The 26,167-nt window shown below is 41.9% G+C and overlaps 3 protein-coding genes across 10 annotated transcripts in view; 1 reads left to right on the top strand and 2 right to left on the bottom strand.

The window, feature by feature from the left end:
* Positions 1-17,774, bottom strand: part of LOC111953511 (SWI/SNF-related matrix-associated actin-dependent regulator of chromatin subfamily D member 3) — a 48,117-nt gene extending 30,343 nt beyond the window's left edge. Inside the window, exon 1 of the mRNA XM_023972850.2 lies at positions 17,396-17,774. Within this exon, the coding sequence (XP_023828618.1) occupies positions 17,396-17,407 (12 nt within the window). The 5' untranslated portion in view covers positions 17,408-17,774. The remainder of the gene's footprint in view (positions 1-17,395) is intronic.
* The window catches only part of asap1b (ArfGAP with SH3 domain, ankyrin repeat and PH domain 1b), a 219,849-nt gene that overhangs the window by 75,733 nt on the left and 117,949 nt on the right, over positions 1-26,167 (top strand). The gene's annotated exons all lie outside the window — the stretch shown is intronic.
* Positions 18,692-19,868, bottom strand: LOC111953512 (transcriptional repressor NF-X1). The gene is made up of 3 exons (XM_023972855.2): positions 19,645-19,868; positions 19,311-19,415; positions 18,692-19,167 (listed from the first exon to the last, which is right to left on the bottom strand). The coding sequence occupies exons 1-3, from the start codon at positions 19,752-19,754 to the stop codon at positions 19,092-19,094; spliced, it is 291 nt and encodes a 96-aa protein (XP_023828623.1). The 5' UTR covers positions 19,755-19,868; the 3' UTR covers positions 18,692-19,091.

Genomic DNA, 26,167 nt, shown 5'->3' on the forward strand with positions numbered 1-26,167 from the left:
CAAACCTAAATCAGTACAACCTATGTGTCCGACTGTTTGTACCCTGTTGCCTCTCAAGTAACAGGATCACAAATGTAGCGGAAAAGCCATCTGCCATCTATACACAATATCGTGATATAGATAGACTATCATGGTAACACAGCCTATAACACGATCATTGGTCAGTGAGGAAAAGATTCAGACTCTGTATCCAAAAAAAAAAAAACAGTTCCTGGTTGGACACAGCTGTGTGCACCACCATGTCTAATGAGCCTGCTAATATCCGTTCTGCCTCCAAAGCCCACTTCACAATGGGAAAGGGCCTCCTCCAGAACACCTTCACTTCCTGTCTTTCAATTCTGTGTCCCAAAATGGCACCCTATTCCCTATAGTGCACTCAAAGGTGGTGGACTACGTAGGGAATAGGTTGCCATTTGGGACAAAAAACATATCTGGCTTTAGCCTGGCTTTCTCCGAGGGGCATTCAGAAAGGTCCAGGGGTTCTCTCCCCTCTCCCCTTTGTTAGATATAGGATGAAGTGGGCCCTAGACAGTGATCCTGGGTCAGGTTTTGCATTTMCCCACTAATGGTTAAGGTTAGGATTGGGGGAGGGGAAGCTGATCCTAGCTCTGTACCTAGGGGAAACTTCACCCCGGAGCCTTTCTCAGTCTGTCTCATGGTCGGGTTACTAAAAAGTGAAGAGAGAGCCCTGTCTGGGTTGCAGACATAGCCGCAGGTCATATTTCTGACTCACAGACTTCTCCCCACCCCCCCTCTTTCTCCTCCTTCCCTCCATCCAACAAACCGGGGGTTGAAATATTCATGAGTTGATTTGAATGACAAAGGGGTGTGAAGTGGGACAGGATCAAAGGGCATCGGCTTATGACACATGCCAGTTGTTACCATTATCACCAGCAGCTCTGTGATCTGTGGCCAAGGTGGGAAATGGTAGTGGCAGTGGTGGGTTAGAGATAGGAGGAGGGAACCATATCAACCACTTCAATGAATAAAAGGTTTAAAACCAGATGCCCCAGAGTGAAGGATTCAAACAGTTCCATCAAATCCCTAATTCAAACAGATCACAAACCTGACAGCAGAAAACATTTTTGACAAATAGTTTACCCTAATGCTCTCTGTCGTCAGTCTCCTGCAAAATGGATTTGATGCAAGTGTTTTCTACTGAAATGGCAGAGGAGATGGGAGGGGATGGGACAGCACTGGGGGAGGGGAGTCCTGTCTGTATTAAGGGGCATCTAGTCCCCACCACTCCATACTCCGAGCTTGGACTTCAGCGGTCTGGCAAGTGAGGGAGCCGGTCTTCAACAAGTGACAGCAGTGCGGTTCAGTTATTGTAGTAAAKGGCCAGCTGGTATGTGGGCCTGTAAACGCCTAGGTCAGAGGTCTCAACCTGTGACTTTCCTAGAGTGGCTCTGACCCCTATTGGAGGAAGCAGTGGCACCCAGCACCATTCATCATTTAACTAGCAGGAGGAAACTGAGAAAGATGTCTGCATGGTCATTATGTCAGAAACAGTCAGCATCAGACAACCATGTTCCAAATAAAAGCATACAGAATCCTAGGATAGGTCAGCTAATGATGCCAAATTAKAATTCCACAGTTATTGACTGGTGTTTGAGTCTTTCAATAATTGCAATGCCTCTATTGAGCAGCGTGCTCTGTCCTCCTCATCCCGGTTTTAATTGTGCCCTTCGGGCTTTCCCTTATAGGTGGCGACACCTACTGTTGAGATGAGTGAAATGCCTCCTGACGTTGTGCTCTAGAGTAGCTGTGCTGCAAAGCCTCATAGATCTTGGGGTTTAATGGTTGACTCCATCCATCAGGCCCGTAAAAGATGTAGTGAATGATTATGTTAGTTAAATTGTGCATCTCTTTTACGCATAGAATAATAAACAAAAAATATATAAAATGATATATTATATAACATACATCTGCTCTGGTGTACAGTCAAGCAAGCACCAAACAAATCACCTTAAAACAAGCAGAGTCAGAGATAAACGTTGTCCTTGTTTCTCCAGCAAATGGCACGTGGGCGTCAAAAGACAACAAAGGGATGCAACCGTTCAGGAAGCGGCACGGACGGTTTGTGCGCAGAAGTACCCCTTGCTGGATCCCCGCAGTCTCCCTCACCAATAGGCCAACCAGTTTCACCAAACGGCCATGACCCATTCTGTAGCACAGGGGAGAGGGGGGCTAACAGGGGGTAATCGCTTGCTGGGAGCAGTAGTAGTACTATAATGGCCAGTAGAGGGGGCACATACTGCTGCTATATGAGCAGACACCCCTGTCTAGGAGGGGACTATAATGAGTCTGCTTGAATGAAAAGGACCCCTCCCTCACAGACTGTGTGATGCAGTGTGCTATAGGAATATGTGGAAATATACTACACCCAGTTATGAATAATTTATTTCCACAATCTCCTTTTTGCCATTTAAAGGGGATATACTTTTTTTTTTGTTTTACTTTTAAATTAATTTAAATTGAATCACAGATCGCTCTTTTATTCATTCATTCCTACAGTGCYTGAATGGGCAGACATACACTATTCTCGTGTGACCACTAGGGAGAGACACTGAGCACACAGCAGTGTATGTTGAGCATACTGCAGTACAGTTTCATCAAAGCATCGTCATTAGTTCTACTGCTAAATTTCCACTCGAGGTTAAATTGAAGTCAGTGGTCATCAATGACATTGTAAAAATCCCAATCAAAACATAGAACATATGCAACAGGCTATATTTGGTGGCCAATTCAATAAAAACCTGGATAAATGATACAAATGTAATGGGCTAGAATGACATTGTTTTAAATCTATCATAACCGATTCATAACTACAGAAGTAATCATGCCTTCCAGTATCTAACCATAAACCAACGCGATTCCCGAGACGCCCATAACAAATCGCTGGATACCGACTTTTTTAAAAATTTGACATAGCTGCTAAAAGTGGTGGTGCAGCAGTGTAACAATAGACTTAGCAAAGAAAAGGGAAAATCCATACACAGTCTGGCCACAGCCAGTCTCTCAATACACCCGCTTTGTCTACATTCTCCAAGTATTCATTAGAGAGACGCAGGAATGAGAAGAGAGAGAGAAAGGAGAATGAGCGAACGAATGAAAGAGAGAAAGGACTCAGAGAGAGCGAGGGGGGATAGGGGGAACATAATAGGTATTCCAGAAAGTACTGACGCGGTTTCGTTTTACAGTACAGTATGGTGCCCCCTTCACATGCTTATACCATATATATATAATATATATATATATACACACACACACACACAACGTTAGAGTACACACTACACACAAACTCCTCCACGTTATTGYCACAGTTGGGGTGCGTGTGGGGGAATGCAATAAAGACGGGATTCCCTCCTGTYGGGCCCATTCTCTTTCTTTCTTCAGTGTGAGAGCAAACAAACCCCTGCTGAAGCTGGTTGAGGGGCTGAGCTCCAGGACAGCAGCTCTCTATAGGCTTTTGGGCCCCACCATCAAAGGAAGGAATACAAAAGCACAAGGAGCTGCACCTTTACTAAGAACTCAGGATTAAGGAGGGAAAAAATTCCAGGAAAGATTTCTCTGAGGCACACATTTGAAATAGTCAGACCGGTAGAGACAGGAATTCAAGCGACACAGAAAACACTTGCATAGTAACAGGATATTACATATACTGAAGAAAAATATAAATGCAACATGCAACAATTTCAATGATTTACAGTTCATGTAAGGAAATCAGTCAATTGAAATAAATTCATTAGGCCCTAATTTATGGATTTCACATGACTGGGCAGGGTCACAGTCATGTGGGGAGCCAGGCCCAGCCAATCAGAATTTGTTTTTCTCCACAAAAAGGGATTTATTACAGACATAAACACTTATCAATAATTTTTTGGTGCGTATTTCACTTCATGAAACATGGGACCAACACATGTTGCGTTTATATTTTTCTTCAGTATATTAGCATGAAGTAGTCATAGGTCAGCAATAGAATACAGTAGATATTATCAAACTCCATTAGGAAAAAACTTGATGCCAGAAATGCAGATAAAGCATAGGACAAATACTCTTAACAGGTGGATGACTGCATGCATTGATACCCGTATAAAAGTCCAGCTAATCATCATTCCAGGAGTGGTTTCAGCACCTGACCTGGGCTATTACAGATTTGAGACTAGTTTAGAATAAGACCTTGGGTTGCAGCAGGAGTTGTTTGGGACAAAGCATCTTTATCCAGGGAGCATTTACGGTTGAGCTGCTTGGCAGAAGCCCCTTCACCGCTCCCCTCGCACTGAAAGGGAGCATTGTGAGAGTGGATGGAGACTCCGTCCACAGCCTCACAATGAGCGGAGTTTCCCAGCACTGCAGCCTTAGGCGGGCGACAACAATCGACACACTGCAGGAAGGCTTCTGGACATTACCCGAGGGCATTTCCTGTTTGCTGTTGCCATAGCAACCACTTGTCCTACCTTTCCATTACAGGTAGCAACTCAACCTGCGGCCAATGAGAAACTGGGACATGGTGGAAATATTGTAGTCGATTTACTTTAACTGTTACAGTAGATGCTAGTTTAGTGCCAATGTAGACTAGTACAAGCCTTAACATACCAAAACTTGAGTTGGGTGTTGAGCAAAAACACATACTGTATCTGGTGGTATTAGGCCAAATAAAATGGGCAGTTTTCTGACAAGCTTTGTGTCAACAGTAAGTCCCATAGCGGAGAGACACGGTAGCTATAGCAGGAAACATAGCTAGCTACTGTGGTTACTAAGGCTACAGTTCAGAAATCCAGTAACCGGGCCTCCCACCCCTCCCCTACAGGACCTCAGAGCCGCCCTGTGCTGTGCTGCTGGGTCACCCAATACACTACACTAATCCACAGTGAAACGCAGAATCACAGACAGTCAGCCATCATGAATGTACATGAACCAGCCAGGCGTCTCATCTAAGAAAAATAGCATTGGGACAGGATATTCCGAATATGCACTGGCAACCCTCTCCTCTTGGTACAGAAAGCCTCTCCTCCCCCTCTACTTTAACCTAGTTTTTATATACAGCTATCTAGCCTAGATCCTTCAGCACCACTCTGCCCAGGCAGGATGGAAGAGAGGGCAAACAGAATGAGGCCAGGGCTGTGTCCCATATATAACCCTATTCCCATAGGGCGTGGTCAAAMGTAGTGCACTATGTAGGGAATAGTGTGCCATTTGGACGCAGCCCATGTGCATAAGGAGGACTTTCATCAGACTGTTCCCAGTCCAAGATAGGGAGTCTCAAGAGAAACAACAGCAGTGGAAGTTATACCAAAGCAACTGATTGATTCTATGATTAAAGTATCTGGGATAATTCACCATGCCAAAATGGGACATTGGGGGGGAAGTGGGTGAAGTGAACTGGAAACAAAGGGGCAGACAGGACTGGCAGTGGTTCTCCAATCCAKATCTAATGCTGCATGCGCTTGAGACCTAATGATGCTCATTAAATGTTGTATACTGAACAAAAAATAAATGCAACATGTAAAGTGTTGGTCCCATGTTTCATGAGCTGAAATAAATATTCCAGATTTTTTCCATAGGCACAATAAGCTTATTTTTTCAAATTTGTTTACATCCCTGTTAGTGAACATTTATCCTTAGCCAAGATAACACAATGCCACAAGTTTTGAGGGAGCGTGCAATTGGCATGCTGACTGCAGGAATGTCCACCAGAGCTGTTGCCAGAGAATTKAATGTTAATTTCTCTACCATAAGCCGACTCGACTCCAACGTYGTTTTAGAGAATTTGGCAGTACGTCCAACCCGCCTCACAGCCGCAAACCAAGTGTAACCACGCCAGCCCAGGACTTCCACATCCGGCTTCACCTGTGGGGTCGTCTGAGACCAGCCACCCGGACAGCTGATGAAAAAAAAAAAAAAACTAAAGTATTTCTATCTGAAATAAAGCCCTTTTGTGGGGAAAAACTCATTCTGATTGGCTGCGCCCCTGCCCAGTCATGTGAAATCTATAGATTAGGGCCTAATTAATTMATTTAAATTGACTGATTGCCTTATGAACTGTAACTCAGTAAAATCATTGAAATTGTTGCATGTTGCGTTTATATTTTTGTTCAGTAGAAAACCTAGTGTGTTGTTCAACATGTCAGTCTGACAGTATGGAAAATTACATCAAAAAAGTAATGTACTGAAACGGCTTCCGTCTGCGCAGGTAGGCCATAGAAAAGTGATGACACCCATCAACCAAACGACAAAATCACCCCTWCCGCCAACATCAATCCATACAGCTGCTGATGGCCATATTTGGATGGTTTTCATTTGCAACTTGGCTGCACTGCACGCTGTCTGGGTGCACACTCTTTATGGATGCACGGCTCTTGGGGCCATGGTGCTGGTGCAGTATTGAGTGTTTGCATTTAAATGGGTCAGCCTTGGTGAACCCAGACAGGCTGTCTCAGACACACAGTCACCCGAGACTTTCCTGCGTCACACCACTGCTCCATGTSCCTTCACTACACAGCACGGCCTGCTAGCATTTAAAGACAGAAGTACGTTAAAACATCCAGTTGAACATTTCTAAATAAACACTTATGGTWGGATAGTAGTGATTAAGAACACATATATGTAATATTCTGGCAAAGCTGGGTCTTTGCCATCTGTAATTAGGTTAGATAAATATAGTAATTTTGAACTAAAAGGTCGAAATTGCATCTCTTTTTTTGTGTGACTGGTGTTGCTGGTGTATAGCCAGTCTACTGAAACTAGACTACAACTAAATACATACATTTAACTGTATGTCCAGCCCTGTCTTCTTTGACCACAGTCCTGTACCACAGTCACAGCCTTCCCAAGCCACAGTCTCCTCAGCCACGTCCCCATGCTGGAAGTGCTGTAGCCAACTCTATTGTTTGTTGTCATGCCACATACAGCATAGGAGCAAGCTACAGTCTCCCTACTGTATTGTACGACTCGCGCACTATGCTAGCATGTCATTTCTGCACTTTCAAACTTTCAGTAAGTTTAGCCTTTCCTATCGAGCCCAAGTCTACCAAGCCAATACTGYAGTTCGTTTCCTGGGTAACAAAAGCTTGGCCCTTCTTTCATACGGCCAGGGCATTTCTTGCCAGCCAAATAAGGAAGTGGTCATTGTCCAGATCTCCCTGCAAGTAATCCTAAACACAAAAGCCAAGGCCCATTCAATAGGGTTAACAAATAATTGGGAAGAGCAGTACAAATTTGTCAAAGTTTTAACTTAGGGCATAGTTTCAAAGACTTCAAAGACATTGCAGAATTTGAAATGCCTTGAACACAACGACAGAAAGTGGGTCATGATATGACCAATACCGTGCTTATATTCAGGTACAGTATAAGCCACGCTCTSAAGAAGTTCTGCTGTGAAGCCAAATCATGCCTCATGAGCAAAAAGAAAACTATGGGCCCTCGAACAAAACGTTCATCCTACATCTCTCCCTTGTTGGGGTGATGGGTCATCTATCTACTGGTATGCTAGATTCAAGAGAACAAAGAGGGATGGAGAGAAAGGGAAGGAAGGAGGGCGAGGGGGGAAGAAAAGAGAGAGGTAGATGTAGAGGGGTTCTATTACTGTTCAGCCATCCTTTAAGTGTCTCTTGTGAAAAAAGGGCAGAYTTGTCAAATGGTACTTTTTCTTTCCCTGCAGACTTGAATGCAGCAGGGTAGACCGTCTGACTCCCTCTCAGSGCTTGAGGTAGAGGCTGACCCTAACTACAGATCTAGGATCAGTTTACCTTACTCACAGCCCTGGCCTTAACCACTCTGTAGATGGAAAAAAAGATCTGATCACTGGTCGGTACCAATGGCTGATGCTGACCTTCAGGGCTAAAGGGTCATGCCTCCCTCTAAAGTGACATGTGCCACACCTCTTATGTACATAGACAACAACACTGAAACCAAGCTTACTCCATCTTTACGAAGTTGTTGCTTTGTTACTGCCTTGAGGTAAGGTTTTCTCCCTTACACTTGTAAGCTACATAAGCAGTTGCAACCGTTTTCCAATGAAAATGTTTCGGCAGAGCCACAGTAACGCCCCACATTGCAAGGTGAAATGCTAACACTGCACGTGGGACAGTGCAGAAGCCACACATTCCAACAGGGTTATAGCATGGAAATCCATTGTTTTTCTTTGTCTGGATGGAATCTAAGCACAAGGGAGAATGAAATGCCGTGCATATACAGTACCAGTCAAAAGTTTGGACACACCTACTAATTCAAGGGTTTTACTATATTTGTACTATTTTCTTCATTGTAGATTACTAGTGAAGACATCAAAACTATGAAATAACACATATGGAATCATGTAGTAACCAAAAAAGTGTTAAACAACTCAAAATATATTTTATATTTGAGATACTTCAAAGTAGCCACCCTTTGCCTTGATGACAGCTTTGCAACCTTTTGGCATTCTCTCAACCAGCTTCACCTGGAATGCTTTTCCAACAATCTTGAAGCAGTTCCCACATATGCTGAGCACTTGTTGGCTGCTTTTCCTTCTTTTCTGCAGTCCAACTCATCTCAATTGATTTGAGGTCGGGTGATTGTGGAGGACACGTCATCTGATGCAGCACTCCATCACTCTCCTTCTTGGTCAAATAGCCCTTACACAGCCTGGAGGTGGGTTGGGTCATTTTCTTGTTGAAAAATAAATTATAGTCCCACTAAGCGCAAACCAGACGGGATGGCTTATCGCTGCAGAATGCTGTGGTAGCCATGTTGGTTAAGTGTGCCTTGAATTCTAAATAAATCACTGACAGTGTCACCAGCAAAGCATCCGACACCATCACACCTCCTCCATGTTTCACGGTGGGAACCACACATGCAGAGATCATCCGTTCATCTACTCTGCGTCTCCCAAAGACACGGCGGTTGAAACCAAAAATCTCAAATCAGACCAAAGGACAGATTTCCACCGATCTAATGTCCATTGCTCGTGTTTCTTGGCCCAAGCAAGTCTCTTCTTCTTATTGGTGTCCTTTAGTAGTGGTTTCTTTGCTGAAATTCGACCATGAAGGTCTGATTCACACAGTCTCCTCTGAGCAGTTGATGTTGAGATGTGTCTGTTACATGAAATCTGTGAGGCATTTATTTGGGCTGCAATTTCTGAGGCTGGTAACTCTAATGAACTTATCCTCTGCAGCAGAGGTAACTCTGGGTCTTCCTTTCCTGTGGCGGTCCTCATGAGAGCCAGTTTCATCATAGGGCTTGATGGTTTTTGTAACTGCACCTGAAGAAACTTTGAAAGTTCTTGAAATTTTCCACATTGACTGACCTTCATGTCTTAAAGTAATGATGGACTGTCGTTTCTCTTTGCTTATTTGAGCTGTTCTTGCCATAATAAGGACTTAGTCTTTTACCAAATAGGGCTATCAAATCAAATCACATTTTATTTGTCACATGCGCCGAATACAACAGGTGTAGACCTTACCGTGAAATGCTTACTTACAAGCCCCTAACCAACAATGCAATTCAAGAAATGGAGTTAATAAAATATTTACTAAATAAACTAAGGTTAAAAAAATCTAATCAAAAAGTAACACAATAAATGTACATAACAATAGGAGGCTATATACAGGGGGTACCGGTACTGAGTCAATGTGCGGGGRTACAGGTTAGTCGAAGTAATTTGTAAAGTGACTATGCATAGATAAACAGCGAGTAGCAGCAGTGTAAAAACAAGGGGGGAGGGGGTCAATGTAAATAGTCCGGGTGGATTAATTGTTCAGCACACCTGTTAATTGAAATGCATTCCAGATGACTACCTCATGAAGCTGGTTGAGAGAATGCCAAGAGCGTGCAAAGCTGTCACCAAGGCAAAGGGTGGCTACTTTGAAGAATCTGATTTGTTTAACACTTTTTTAGTCCCTACATGATTCCATGTGTTATTTCATAGTGTTGATGTCTTCACTATTATTCTACAATGTAGAAAATAGCAAAAATAAAGAAAAACCCTTGAATGAGTAGGTGTGTCCAAACTTTTGACTGGTACTGTATATCACCAAAATGTATTGGATGGAAAACTTCAGTACAACCACAGCAGTTGCTTGTAATAATGCACAACGAGTTTGGATATTGAATTATAAAGCTGTAAACTGAATCACTCTCTAACTGACTTGATTTGTAGCAAAAGAGGACAAATGATGATCAAGACAAATGCCACCACTAGCCTACATTCGCACAACAAATCTAGTCCACAGTGTTTTGCTGGAAGACCAAGTGAAAGTGCCTTATATCTCACACATACAGGTAACCGCCAAAATAAAAGAAACACCAACATAAAACGTCTTAWTAGGGMGTTGGGCCACCACGAGCCAGAACAGCTTCAATGCAGCTTGGCATAGATTCTACAAGTGTCTGGAACTCTATTGGAGGGATGMGACACCATTCTTCCACAAGAAATTCCATAATTTGGTGTTTTGTTGATGGTGGTGGAAAACGCTGCCTCAGATGCCGCTCCAGAGTCTCCCACAATTGGGTTGAGATTTGGTGACTGACACGGCCATGGTTTACATCATTTTCATGCTCCTCAAACCATTCAGTGACTACTCGTGCCCTGTGGACGGGGGGCATTGTAATCGTTTGAGGGCATAGCCATGGTAGCCAAAATAATGGGCAAAAATAAATGGCACGATGGGATGTTAATTCCTGAATTAACTCAAGAACCCACATCTGTGTGGAAGCACCTGCTTTCAATATACTTCGTATCCCTCATTTAGTGAAGTGTTTCCATTATTTGGGCAGTTACCTGTAGCTACTCCTAGCACTATCCTCACAATGAGTACCACCATTACTTGATTAGTATAGAGGCATTAGTGTTTGAGTTTTAAAAGAATCCCAACACATTGCACAGATAATCAAAGACCCCTACATACTGTAGATATATATATACACCATTGTGACACAGAGTTGTCATAATGCTTCAGCAAATGTACATTACACCAGGGGTGTTGGTAGACACAATGTAAGTAACTTGATTTATGTACCTCTAACTGCCCTGAATGCCTCTGCTGATCCTACAGCTATTGTATGCAGYAATCATGTGCCTATGAACCAGAKTTATACTGTTAGCACTGAGCYGGTGTGCCCTAGGAGGAAGTCCACTGTGTGCAGCTCACCCTGCACTARCATAAATAACATGAGCATRTCTACTTCTGCTAAGCTTCCCAGTAAAGCAATAAAAACAAGTAAGCATCCCAAAAGAAAAGTGCTCAAAATAGCCCAYGTWAACATATGTAGCTTMAGAAACAAGGTTCATGAAATKAATAATKTGCTAGTAACAGATGACATTCATATTCTGATTATCTCTGAAACTCACTCARATAATAMATTTGATGATACAGTGATAGCAAGACAAGGTTATAACATTTACAGAAAATAAAGAAATGTGGAAGTGTTGCTAATTATATYCAGARCCACATTCCTGTAAAGATTAGAGAGGATCTCATGTTAAATACTGKGAAAGTAATATGGCTACAGGTTCAACTGCCTCACCTAAAGCCCATTCTGGTGGGAAGCTGCTATAGATCACCTAGTGCTAACATCTGGATAACGTGTGAAATGCTTRATAATGTATGTGATATCAACAGAGAGGTATATTTTCTGGGTGATTTAAATATTGACTGGCTGTCATCAAGCTGCCCACTCAAGAAAAAGCTTCAAACTGYAACCAGTGCCTGCAACCTGGTTCAGGTTGTCAGTCAACCAACCAGGGTAGATAYAAACAGCACAGGAATKAAATCATCAACATGTATTGATCACATCTTTACTAATGCAGCAGAAATCAGCTTGAAATCAGTATCCAGATCCATCAGATGTAGTGATCACAATATAGTAGCCATATCTAGGAAAACCAAAGTTCCAAAGGCTGGGCCTAATATAGTGTATAAGGAGGTCATACAATACGTTTTGTAGTGATTCCTATATTGTTGATGTAAAGAATATTTGTTGGTCCGTGGTGTGTAATGAGGAGCAAACAGACATTGCACTTAACAAATTTGTGAAATTGTTTATTCCAGTTACTAATAAGCATGCACCTATTAAGAAAATGACTGTAAAAMCTGTTAAATCCCTGTGGATTGATGAAGAATTKAAAAAGTGTATGGTTGAGAGGGATGAAGCAAAATGAATGGCAAATAAGTCTGGCTGCACAAACGATTGGCAAACGTATTGCAAATTGAGAAATCATGTGACTAATGTGACTAAATTGAATAAAAAGAATGAGAAACTACACTATGAAACAAAGACGAATTACATAAAGAATAATAGTAAAAAGCTTTGGAGCACCTTAAATGGCATTTTGGGGAAARAGGCAAACTCAGCTTCATCATTCATTGAATCAGATGGCTCATTCATCACAAATCCAACTGATATTGCCAACTACTTTAATTATTTTGTAATTGGCAAGATAAGTAAACTTAGGCATGACATGCCAGCAACAAACGCTGACACTACACATTCAAGTACAGTGCCTTGCAAAAGTATTCATCCCCCTTGGCGTTTTTCCTATTGTGTTGCATTACAACCTGTAATTGAAATTGATTTTTATTTGGATTTCATGTAACGGACATACAGAAAATAGTCCAAATTGGTGAAGTGAAATGAAAAAAAGAACTGAAAAAATGTAAAAAATTTTTTTTTTTGAAAAGTGGTGCGTGCATATGTATTCACCCCCTTTGCTATGAAGCCCCTAAATAAGATCTGGTGCAACCAATTACCTCCAGAAGTCACATAATTAGATAAATAAAGTCCACCTGTGTGCAATCTGAGTGTCACATGATCTGTCACATGATCTCAGTATACATACACCTGTTCTGAAAGGCCCCAGAGTCTGCAACACCACCAAGCAAGGGGCACCACTAAGCAAGCGGCACCACGAAGACCAGGGAGCTCCTCAAACAAGTCAGGGACAAAGTTGTGAAAAAGTACTGTAAAAAAAAGTTTAAAAAAAATCTGAAACTTTGAACATCCCACGGAGCACCATTAAATCCATTATTAAAAAATGGAAAGAATATGGCACTATAACAAATCTGCCAAGAGAGGGCCGTCCACCAAAACTCACAGACCAGGCAAGGAGGGCATTAATCAGAGAGGCAACAAAGAGGCCAAAGATAACCCTGAAGGAGCTGCAAAGCTCCACAGCGGAGATTGGAGTATCTGTCCATAGGACCACTTTAAGCTGTACACTCCACTGAGCTGGGCTTTACAGAAGAGTGGCCAGAAAAAAAGCCATTGCTTAAAGAAAAAAATAAGCAAACACATTTGGTGTTCGCCAAAAGACATGTGGGAGACTCCCCAAACATATGGAAGAAGGTACTCTGGTCAGATGAGACTAAAATCTAGCTTTTTGACCATCAGGGAAAACGCTATGTCTTGCGCAAACCCAACACCTCTTCTCACCCCGAGAACACCATCCCCACAGTGAAGCATGGTGGTGGCAGCATCATGCTRTGGGGATGTTTTTCATCGGCAGGGACTGGGAAACTGGTCAGAATTGAAGGAATGATGGATGGAGCTAAATACAGGGAAATTCTTGAGGGGAACCTGTTTCAGTCTTCCAGAGATTTGAGACTGGGACGGAGGTTCACCTTCCAGCAGGACAATGACCCTAAGTATACTGCTAAATCAACACTCGAGTGATTTAAGGGGAAACATCTAAATGTCTTGGAATGGCCTAGTCAAAGCCCAGACCTCGATCCAATTGAGAATCTGTGGAATACACTTAAAGATTGCTGTACACCAGCGGAACCCATCCAACTTGAAGGAGCTGGAGCAGTTTTGCCTTGAAGAATGGCAAAAATCCCAGTGGCTAGATGTGCCAAGCTTATAGAGACATGCCCCAACAGACTTGCAGCTGAAATTGCTGCAAAAGGTGGCTCTACAAAGTAATGACTTTGGAGAGGGTGAATAGTTATGCACGCTCAAGTTCTGTTTTTTTGTCTTGTTTCTTGTTTGTTTCGCAAGAAACAATATTTTGCATCTTCAAATTGGTAGGCATGTTGTGTAAATGAAATGATACAAACCCCCCAAAAATCTATTTTAATTCCAGGTTGTAAGGCAACAAAATAGGAAAAATGCCAAGGGGGGGGAATACTTTCGCAAGCCACTGTATATCTGACCAAATTATGAAAGACAAGCATTGTAATTTTGAATTTCGTAAAGTGACAATTTGGATGGAAAATTACTGAGGATAATAGCGGACGATATTGYCACTCCTATTTGCCACATTTTCAATTTAAGCCTACTAGAAAGTGTTTGCCCTCAGGCTTGAAGGGAAGCAAATCGTTCTGATTCCTAAGAATAGTAAAGCCCCCTTTACTGGCTCAAATAGCCTGCCAATCAGCCTGTTACCAACCCTAAGTAAACTTYTGGAAAAAATTGTGTGTTGACCAGATACAATRGTATTTTACAGTAAACACATTGACAGCAAACGTTCAGCATGCTTATAGGGAAGGACATTCAACAAGCACAGCACTTACACAAATGACTGATGGTTGGCTGAGAGAAATTGATGATAAAAAGATTCTGCAGACTGTTTTGTAAGACTTCAGTGCGGCTTTTGACATTATCGATCATAGTCTGCTGCTGGAAAAACTTATGTGTTATGGCTTTACACCCCCTGCTATATTGTGGATAAGAGTTGCCTGTCTAACAGAATACAGAGGGTGTTCTTTAATGGAAGCCTCTCCAACATAATCCAGGTAGAATCAGGAAATCCCCAGGGCAGCTGTCTAGGYCCATTACTTTTTTCAATCTTTACTAATGACATGCCACTGGCTTTGAGTAAAGCCATTGTGTTTATGCATGTGGATGACTCAACACTATACATGTCAGCTACTACAGCGACTGAAATGTGGGTGGCAACGATGGCAAGGAATAAGTTAGTCCTAAATATTTCTAAAACTAAAAGCATTGTATTTGGGACAAATCATTCACTAAACCCTAAACCTCAACTAAATCTTGTATGAAATAATGTGGAAATTGAGCATGTTGAGGTGACTAAACTGCTTGGCGTAACTCTGGATTGTAAACTGTCATGGTCAAAACATATTGATACAACAAAGGGCTAARACGGGGAGAAGTCTGTCCATAATAAAGCRCTGCTCTACTTTCTTAACAGCACTATCAACATGGCAGGTCCTACAGGCTCTAGTTTTSTCGCACCTGGACTACTGTTCAGTCATGTGGTCAGGTGCCACAAAAAGGGACTTAGGAAAATTGCAATTGGCTCAGAACAGGGCAGCATGGCTGGCCCTGGGATGTACATAGGGAGCTAATATTAATAATAAGCATGTCAATCTCTCCTGGCTCAAAGTGGAGGAGCGATTGACTTCATCACTACTTGTATTTGAGAAGTATTGACATGTTGAATTCACCGAGCTGTCTTTTTGAACTACTGGCACACAGCACGGACACCCAGGCATACCCCACAAGATATGCCACAAGAGGYCTCTTCACAGTCCCCAAATCCAGAACAGACTATGGGAGGCGCACAGTACTACATCTGTCCATGACTACATGGAACTCTATTCCACATCAAGTAACTGTTGCAAGCAGTAAAATTAGACCTAAAAGAGATAAAAATATGCCTTATGGAACAGCTGGGACTGTGGAGCAACATACACATAGGCACAGACACATGCATACACACACACGATAACATACGCACTATACACACATGTACAAAATTGATTTTGTACTGTAGATATGTGGCAGTGGTGGAGTAGGGGCCTGAGGGCACACAGTGTGTTGTGAAATCTATGAATGTATTTTTATMTTTTTAAAATTKTATAAACTGCCTTAATTTTTCTGGACCCCAGGAAGAGTAGCGCAGCAGCTAGTGGAGATCTACAATAAATAATAATAAGAGAGAGGAGTTTGAGTCTCAACTCCAAACCTTTTCATAAGATTCACTGCATCCATGCAGAAGGCTTCTGAAGTCAGAATGCTATAGTGCATTCCACACGTCCMTGTCTCTGCAAACACCACTGAGCAACAGGCAAAGGAAAGTCTTGCATAGAGGCCTAACGAACTACCACCCCCTCACATCACTATCACTAAACCAACACAATCCTAACAGGATTAAGAGGCCAACCTGCAAATATAAAATATAGGTTGAATACATGTTGTAGTATAGTGTTCTAGTATATTGGCTTATGTTGTTTCAAAAATATAAAGTACATTTTTTTGGCCTACCACTACAGCTGAGAAATACTGTATATCCACCAACCATAAAGAACTGAATCATAAACTTGAGATAATTTCCAGAGCAGTGGGTTCAATTACTTACTGACCCATAGTGGTCCCACTTTATATTAAGTTCCCAAAAACCACATAGGCAGTTTAGGTACAGTGGAATAACAATTGTTACACAGTACGTATTACTTAGAACTGTCATATGTTTGTGGTATACATAATCCCAAGCAAATGGAGATAACTGAATATTCTAATATGAAACACTAATTACATAGTGAGGGGATGTGAAAACACAACTCATTTTGGTTTGTTTACAAATCAAATGCATATTAAAAAGTGTAACATTCGTGTATTGTATAATTACACAACCTACAAACATGGCCGTAAGTAGCCTACAACCTTGATTTTACACTATAATTATAATGTACCATTTATGTAGCTACATTGTAAATAGGTTTGAGGACACTTGATGTAACGTGGGAATTGTATTCATACAACACAACAAATAAAGGCCATGACAATTTCGTCTAACCTATTTTATAGCCATAGGCCATAGGTAGAAGAGAGCAGTGAGTGAGAGTCATTTCACACTTTTGTCGTTCTACATGCGACAAACAGAGAAGGTGAGTGAGTGCTGTCTGTCGGTCTACTCTCTGGTCCGATAGTGTGCATCTCCCTTATTGCTGCTTAAGTGTCTATTTCTTAGACCAGTCAAGGTTAACAAGCCAGCCGTGTCTGCAACGTCTGAAAACGGGGCGGGGTGTAGGTTCAGTGGAGGGGTGAGGTGAGGTGCAGGCTACAACTATTGTATAGCCTTGTATAATTAAGTATGTGATGCACTGATGCAAACAGTTTACATGCGGTAGGATTGTCAATCTTCACGTTGAAATAAAATACATAGATAGCATTTTCAAGGAATAAACAAAGAAATCAAAGGGTAGCTTCAACAATTCCTCAAAAGATTTTCAGATACACAAACTAGACCCAGTCGAAAAACTCCCGTGCGCACTAATCCGGCTGGCAATGCGCCTTCTGATTCCGTGGGCTGGGGAGCGCAGAATGGAGCTTTATAATGGTGGAAAACATTTTTTTCTCACTATGCAGGGGTGAAACACTGAGCACATAGTATAAAAGAAAACGAATGTCAAGACAATAAAAAACCGTGTGCTGCGGGCACAACTCTTACCTTTCTCTCCATTTCTCAGATCCAGTCCGAGCACTCAAGGCAAACTGTAATGTTTCTAAAGATCTGTCCGATGTTCACTCGTGAACTTGCTCACGGCTTCCAGTAGCGACTCTCGATCACTCCCTCATTAGATAGACTGGTACATCGGCGACTGTAGACACAGGGGACGCAGTCTCGGTGATGGAGCCGGGTCTGGTGATTCTTAGTTCGGTTCAAGAAGCGCAGGCGCGGGCTCTGCTGGAGACGGGATACAATAAAAAATTGGACTAGCAGGGGAGTGTCATCAAATTACCCATTCTACCGTTGAAATACACTGTCTGCCCACCAATATTTCACAAGGGATGTAAAACCGTTAGGGAATAGTCTTCGAAATGGTCCATGGTTGGGTTGCAACCTGGTCTCATACCGTTTCGTATTATTCTGTACGTATATCTGAAACACTCCATTTAGTATGATATGTTACATTTCGTATGGTTACATAAGACAGATGCTTACTTAAGCAAGTAGGGTGGTAGGTCGGGATGGATGATTGCTAACGCGAACGTCTACCAACCTGAAGGTTGCGAGCTCAAATCTCATCATGGACAGCTTWAGCATTTCAGCAACTTTTCAACTACTTACTACCTGTTAGCTACTTTGCGTGTTAGCTAACCCTCCCCCTTTAACCTAATTCCTAAACTTAACCCTTACCTTAATTCCTACCCTAGCTAACATTAGAGAGCTAACGTCAGCCACCTGGCTAGAATTCCTAACATATACTTTTGAAAATCGTAACATACATTGTTCAAATTCGTAACATAATGTACGTTTTGCAAACACAAAATATTGTATATTTGCAACATAATGCGAATGGTAATTCATAATATATCATACAAAATGGGTGATGGACATCCACAATTTAATAGACACCATACGAAACATATACTAATGGAGTATCTTGAATTTACATACAGAATAATACAAAATGCTCTGAGACCAGGTTGATGAAAAAGGCACAAAGGATAAGGATATGCCTGCAGCCGTTTTTTGAAAGATGCAGGGCTGTTTAAATCCTGCCCCTTCAATCACCTGGGCATCATAATGTAATAGTTTATATACTGGTAGTTAAATGCAACCCAGTTGATGTCCAAAAGTACCAACACATAATATACTTTAAAGACAGTATCCTAAGATTATAGCATATAATAAGCCTTCAATCTCAAAATACCTCAATGTAGTAGTATCTTGTATATTATATAGTATCTGTAACAATGAGCAGGTTCTCTGCAATATATCAGCAAGTAAAGTATCAACAAATCCATTGAAAAATTGCTTTATTGAAATAAGGTGTATGGCACGTCCCCTCGTAGAATACAACATATCAGCAGAATACAACATACTGGTAGTCCTGCGTTGAGAACAAGTGAGAATTACTACCTATAAAAACACAATCAATTATTATTTTCAGTCTGGAGTACGCATTTGCGGGAAGAAAGCACTGTAATGCCACCGAACAATGATGTTCATGGCACAGTTTCAAACATAACACCCAATAACCCCAAATACTATTGCAGTGACATGTGTTGGCCTTCAAGAGAAAAATAACCTAAATGAGGGAGGGGAAATAGCATCACAAATTTCCAAAAATCGACGGGCAGCAGACGCATTCTTAGTTTAGATCAGTTACATCACGAGGCTTTCTTCTTTTGTGCCTTTATTAATCCTGGACATCGAAGTAGTCGATCACCGGCTCTTCTTTGACTGCCTTGGACCAGCTGCTCACACTGTCAGCCCTGATGACAAAAACAATAAACACAGTTAACTAGCTAGTTACAAGTCATTGGGACATTGAGAGGACACGAACCAAGAACCAAATTGTGTGTGTTTGTGGCGTGACTATATGGGACGTTTTGTGAGTGCAAAGACCCAGGCTTACTTGCTGCTATGTTTGATATGGGCAATGGGTGGAGGAGCCCTCGGGACCCCAGTGTCTCGCTCCATCAGGGAGGTCAGGGTTGAGTTAGGACAGGCAGACTTCCCCCTGCACACAGCAAGAAGCACAAAGACAAGGCACATCCTCAGAATGACTTCACATCTTTTGTCAGTTGTTCACAATACACATCTATTCATACAAAATATAACCAGCTGATACAGTTGCACAGGCAGTAATACGTTGTCTTTTTCAAGTTATAACAGAAATGTGTCTACTTTGAGATAGTCAGAGTGTAACTTGCCTTACTAAAGAAACGTTTTCCTGTTGAGGTGTTTACCTGATGGCGGTGATGACTACGTTGCGTTTGGGCTCGCTGTCGTAGCTCACACTCTCCACGTTGTAGGCCTCGGCCAGCTCGTGGACTAGCTTCCTGTGCTCCCGGTTCATAGGGGGGAAGCAGTGGCTCCTTTTGGACTGTTTACCCTGCAAACGGGTTCCACACACAGTCACTCATGTTTCCACTATGAAAGACTGTGCCGAGTTACCCATTTAAGGTTTAAATAAATACATTTGCATTTCCACTCAGTTCATGACATTTTGTCCTAAACATTGCAAGCTAACGGAACCGATTCACTTGACGTTACGCCGACTAAAGTAGTATTTTTCAAATGTTTTCAGAACCAAAAGGGATAACTGACGACAAATAGAACCCGTTGTGGACATTATCAATACCCATCATTATAACCAAGGACATTCAAATGTGTTTCAAGCCTTTCTAGCACGCCAACTAAGTGGACCAGAAGCTTTTAGCCAAATTCAGTCTCAATGCAAACTCTGGTAAGCTGGAAGTGGTTTAGGGAAACGCAGTCATGTATAGGAAAATGCTGGCCCTGCATTAAGTGTTCCAATCTAGCCCCATTACATCTAATTGCTCTAAGGTAATGCTCTCAATACATTGTTCTCCGTTTAAGAGGTGGGTGACATTTCACTTGTGAAAGAGGTGTCTTTATTCCTATACCTGTACTTCTCGAAGGTCAAATCAATTCTTATTTGTCACATGCGCCAAACACAACAGTTGTAGCAACCATGAAATGCAGTTCTAAGAAAGAGTTAAGAAAATATTTACAAAATTAACTTAAGTTTAAAAAAATAACCGGGGTACCGGTACAGAACCAATGTGCGGGGGTACATGTTAGTCGAGGTAATATGTACATGTAGGTAGGGGTAAAGTGACTATGTATAGATAAACAGCAAGTAGCAGCATTGTAAAAAAAAATATTAAAAAAATAAGTCAATGCAAATAGTCCAGGTAGCCATTTGATTAATTGTTCAGCAGTTTTATTGCTTGGGGGTAGAAGCTGTTAAGGAGCCTCTTGGACCTAGACTTGGCTCTCCGGTACCGCTTGCCGTGCGGTAGCAGAGAGAACAGTCTATGACTTGGGTGGCTGGAGTCTTGGACAATTTTTGGGCCTTCCTCTGACACCACCTAGTATATAGGTTCTGGATGGCAGGAAGCTTGGCCCCAGTAATGTACTGGGCCATATGCACTACCCTCTGTAGTGTCTTACAGTCAGATGCCAAGCAGTTGCCATATCAGGTGGTGATACAACTGGTCAAGATGCTCTCGATGGTGCAGCTGTAGAAGTTTTTGAGGATCTGTGTAATTCTGTGTGAAAATCACCCTATTCCCTNATAACAAATCTGCCAAGAGAGGGCCGTCCACCAAAACTCACAGACCAGGCAAGGAGGGCATTAATCAGAGAGGCAACAAAGAGGCCAAAGATAACCCTGAAGGAGCTGCAAAGCTCCACAGCGGAGATTGGAGTATCTGTCCATAGGACCACTTTAAGCTGTACACTCCACTGAGCTGGGCTTTACAGAAGAGTGGCCAGAAAAAAAGCCATTGCTTAAAGAAAAAAATAAGCAAACACATTTGGTGTTCGCCAAAAGACATGTGGGAGACTCCCCAAACATATGGAAGAAGGTACTCTGGTCAGATGAGACTAAAATCTAGCTTTTTGACCATCAGGGAAAACGCTATGTCTTGCGCAAACCCAACACCTCTTCTCACCCCGAGAACACCATCCCCACAGTGAAGCATGGTGGTGGCAGCATCATGCTRTGGGGATGTTTTTCATCGGCAGGGACTGGGAAACTGGTCAGAATTGAAGGAATGATGGATGGAGCTAAATACAGGGAAATTCTTGAGGGGAACCTGTTTCAGTCTTCCAGAGATTTGAGACTGGGACGGAGGTTCACCTTCCAGCAGGACAATGACCCTAAGTATACTGCTAAATCAACACTCGAGTGATTTAAGGGGAAACATCTAAATGTCTTGGAATGGCCTAGTCAAAGCCCAGACCTCGATCCAATTGAGAATCTGTGGAATACACTTAAAGATTGCTGTACACCAGCGGAACCCATCCAACTTGAAGGAGCTGGAGCAGTTTTGCCTTGAAGAATGGCAAAAATCCCAGTGGCTAGATGTGCCAAGCTTATAGAGACATGCCCCAACAGACTTGCAGCTGAAATTGCTGCAAAAGGTGGCTCTACAAAGTAATGACTTTGGAGAGGGTGAATAGTTATGCACGCTCAAGTTCTGTTTTTTTGTCTTGTTTCTTGTTTGTTTCGCAAGAAACAATATTTTGCATCTTCAAATTGGTAGGCATGTTGTGTAAATGAAATGATACAAACCCCCCAAAAATCTATTTTAATTCCAGGTTGTAAGGCAACAAAATAGGAAAAATGCCAAGGGGGGGGAATACTTTCGCAAGCCACTGTATATCTGACCAAATTATGAAAGACAAGCATTGTAATTTTGAATTTCGTAAAGTGACAATTTGGATGGAAAATTACTGAGGATAATAGCGGACGATATTGYCACTCCTATTTGCCACATTTTCAATTTAAGCCTACTAGAAAGTGTTTGCCCTCAGGCTTGAAGGGAAGCAAATCGTTCTGATTCCTAAGAATAGTAAAGCCCCCTTTACTGGCTCAAATAGCCTGCCAATCAGCCTGTTACCAACCCTAAGTAAACTTYTGGAAAAAATTGTGTGTTGACCAGATACAATRGTATTTTACAGTAAACACATTGACAGCAAACGTTCAGCATGCTTATAGGGAAGGACATTCAACAAGCACAGCACTTACACAAATGACTGATGGTTGGCTGAGAGAAATTGATGATAAAAAGATTCTGCAGACTGTTTTGTAAGACTTCAGTGCGGCTTTTGACATTATCGATCATAGTCTGCTGCTGGAAAAACTTATGTGTTATGGCTTTACACCCCCTGCTATATTGTGGATAAGAGTTGCCTGTCTAACAGAATACAGAGGGTGTTCTTTAATGGAAGCCTCTCCAACATAATCCAGGTAGAATCAGGAAATCCCCAGGGCAGCTGTCTAGGYCCATTACTTTTTTCAATCTTTACTAATGACATGCCACTGGCTTTGAGTAAAGCCATTGTGTTTATGCATGTGGATGACTCAACACTATACATGTCAGCTACTACAGCGACTGAAATGTGGGTGGCAACGATGGCAAGGAATAAGTTAGTCCTAAATATTTCTAAAACTAAAAGCATTGTATTTGGGACAAATCATTCACTAAACCCTAAACCTCAACTAAATCTTGTATGAAATAATGTGGAAATTGAGCATGTTGAGGTGACTAAACTGCTTGGCGTAACTCTGGATTGTAAACTGTCATGGTCAAAACATATTGATACAACAAAGGGCTAARACGGGGAGAAGTCTGTCCATAATAAAGCRCTGCTCTACTTTCTTAACAGCACTATCAACATGGCAGGTCCTACAGGCTCTAGTTTTSTCGCACCTGGACTACTGTTCAGTCATGTGGTCAGGTGCCACAAAAAGGGACTTAGGAAAATTGCAATTGGCTCAGAACAGGGCAGCATGGCTGGCCCTGGGATGTACATAGGGAGCTAATATTAATAATAAGCATGTCAATCTCTCCTGGCTCAAAGTGGAGGAGCGATTGACTTCATCACTACTTGTATTTGAGAAGTATTGACATGTTGAATTCACCGAGCTGTCTTTTTGAACTACTGGCACACAGCACGGACACCCAGGCATACCCCACAAGATATGCCACAAGAGGYCTCTTCACAGTCCCCAAATCCAGAACAGACTATGGGAGGCGCACAGTACTACATAGAGCCATGRCTACATGGAACTCTATTCCACATCAAGTAACTGTTGCAAGCAGTAAAATTAGACCTAAAAGAGATAAAAATATGCCTTATGGAACAGCTGGGACTGTGGAGCAACATACACATAGGCACAGACACATGCATACACACACACGATAACATACGCACTATACACACATGTACAAAATTGATTTTGTACTGTAGATATGTGGCAGTGGTGGAGTAGGGGCCTGAGGGCACACAGTGTGTTGTGAAATCTATGAATGTATTTTTATMTTTTTAAAATTKTATAAACTGCCTTAATTTTTCTGGACCCCAGGAAGAGTAGCGCAGCAGCTAGTGGAGATCTACAATAAATAATAATAAGAGAGAGGAGTTTGAGTCTCAACTCCAAACCTTTTCATAAGATTCACTGCATCCATGCAGAAGGCTTCTGAAGTCAGAATGCTATAGTGCATTCCACACGTCCMTGTCTCTGCAAACACCACTGAGCAACAGGCAAAGGAAAGTCTTGCATAGAGGCCTAACGAACTACCACCCCCTCACATCACTATCACTAAACCAACACAATCCTAACAGGATTAAGAGGCCAACCTGCAAATATAAAATATAGGTTGAATACATGTTGTAGTATAGTGTTCTAGTATATTGGCTTATGTTGTTTCAAAAATATAAAGTACATTTTTTTGGCCTACCACTACAGCTGAGAAATACTGTATATCCACCAACCATAAAGAACTGAATCATAAACTTGAGATAATTTCCAGAGCAGTGGGTTCAATTACTTACTGACCCATAGTGGTCCCACTTTATATTAAGTTCCCAAAAACCACATAGGCAGTTTAGGTACAGTGGAATAACAATTGTTACACAGTACGTATTACTTAGAACTGTCATATGTTTGTGGTATACATAATCCCAAGCAAATGGAGATAACTGAATATTCTAATATGAAACACTAATTACATAGTGAGGGGATGTGAAAACACAACTCATTTTGGTTTGTTTACAAATCAAATGCATATTAAAAAGTGTAACATTCGTGTATTGTATAATTACACAACCTACAAACATGGCCGTAAGTAGCCTACAACCTTGATTTTACACTATAATTATAATGTACCATTTATGTAGCTACATTGTAAATAGGTTTGAGGACACTTGATGTAACGTGGGAATTGTATTCATACAACACAACAAATAAAGGCCATGACAATTTCGTCTAACCTATTTTATAGCCATAGGCCATAGGTAGAAGAGAGCAGTGAGTGAGAGTCATTTCACACTTTTGTCGTTCTACATGCGACAAACAGAGAAGGTGAGTGAGTGCTGTCTGTCGGTCTACTCTCTGGTCCGATAGTGTGCATCTCCCTTATTGCTGCTTAAGTGTCTATTTCTTAGACCAGTCAAGGTTAACAAGCCAGCCGTGTCTGCAACGTCTGAAAACGGGGCGGGGTGTAGGTTCAGTGGAGGGGTGAGGTGAGGTGCAGGCTACAACTATTGTATAGCCTTGTATAATTAAGTATGTGATGCACTGATGCAAACAGTTTACATGCGGTAGGATTGTCAATCTTCACGTTGAAATAAAATACATAGATAGCATTTTCAAGGAATAAACAAAGAAATCAAAGGGTAGCTTCAACAATTCCTCAAAAGATTTTCAGATACACAAACTAGACCCAGTCGAAAAACTCCCGTGCGCACTAATCCGGCTGGCAATGCGCCTTCTGATTCCGTGGGCTGGGGAGCGCAGAATGGAGCTTTATAATGGTGGAAAACATTTTTTTCTCACTATGCAGGGGTGAAACACTGAGCACATAGTATAAAAGAAAACGAATGTCAAGACAATAAAAAACCGTGTGCTGCGGGCACAACTCTTACCTTTCTCTCCATTTCTCAGATCCAGTCCGAGCACTCAAGGCAAACTGTAATGTTTCTAAAGATCTGTCCGATGTTCACTCGTGAACTTGCTCACGGCTTCCAGTAGCGACTCTCGATCACTCCCTCATTAGATAGACTGGTACATCGGCGACTGTAGACACAGGGGACGCAGTCTCGGTGATGGAGCCGGGTCTGGTGATTCTTAGTTCGGTTCAAGAAGCGCAGGCGCGGGCTCTGCTGGAGACGGGATACAATAAAAAATTGGACTAGCAGGGGAGTGTCATCAAATTACCCATTCTACCGTTGAAATACACTGTCTGCCCACCAATATTTCACAAGGGATGTAAAACCGTTAGGGAATAGTCTTCGAAATGGTCCATGGTTGGGTTGCAACCTGGTCTCATACCGTTTCGTATTATTCTGTACGTATATCTGAAACACTCCATTTAGTATGATATGTTACATTTCGTATGGTTACATAAGACAGATGCTTACTTAAGCAAGTAGGGTGGTAGGTCGGGATGGATGATTGCTAACGCGAACGTCTACCAACCTGAAGGTTGCGAGCTCAAATCTCATCATGGACAGCTTWAGCATTTCAGCAACTTTTCAACTACTTACTACCTGTTAGCTACTTTGCGTGTTAGCTAACCCTCCCCCTTTAACCTAATTCCTAAACTTAACCCTTACCTTAATTCCTACCCTAGCTAACATTAGAGAGCTAACGTCAGCCACCTGGCTAGAATTCCTAACATATACTTTTGAAAATCGTAACATACATTGTTCAAATTCGTAACATAATGTACG

Source organism: Salvelinus sp. IW2-2015, linkage group LG27 (assembly GCF_002910315.2).
Source record: "Salvelinus sp. IW2-2015 linkage group LG27, ASM291031v2, whole genome shotgun sequence".
Classification (NCBI taxonomy): Eukaryota; Metazoa; Chordata; class Actinopteri; order Salmoniformes; family Salmonidae; genus Salvelinus; species Salvelinus sp. IW2-2015.

What these genes read in the sequence shown, in the direction of transcription:
- LOC111953512 (XM_023972855.2), bottom strand. Translation starts at nt 19,754, where the DNA reads ATGAACCGGGAGCACAGGAAGCTAGTCCACGAGCTGGCCGAGGCCTAC. An exon ending in GTAGTCATCACCGCCATCAG is followed by an intron (nt 19,416 to 19,644) that starts GTAAACACCTCA and finishes TGCTGTGTGCAG; the next exon opens with GGGGAAGTCTGCCTGTCCTA. An exon ending in CATATCAAACATAGCAGCAA is followed by an intron (nt 19,168 to 19,310) that starts GTAAGCCTGGGT and finishes TTTTGTCATCAG; the next exon opens with GGCTGACAGTGTGAGCAGCT.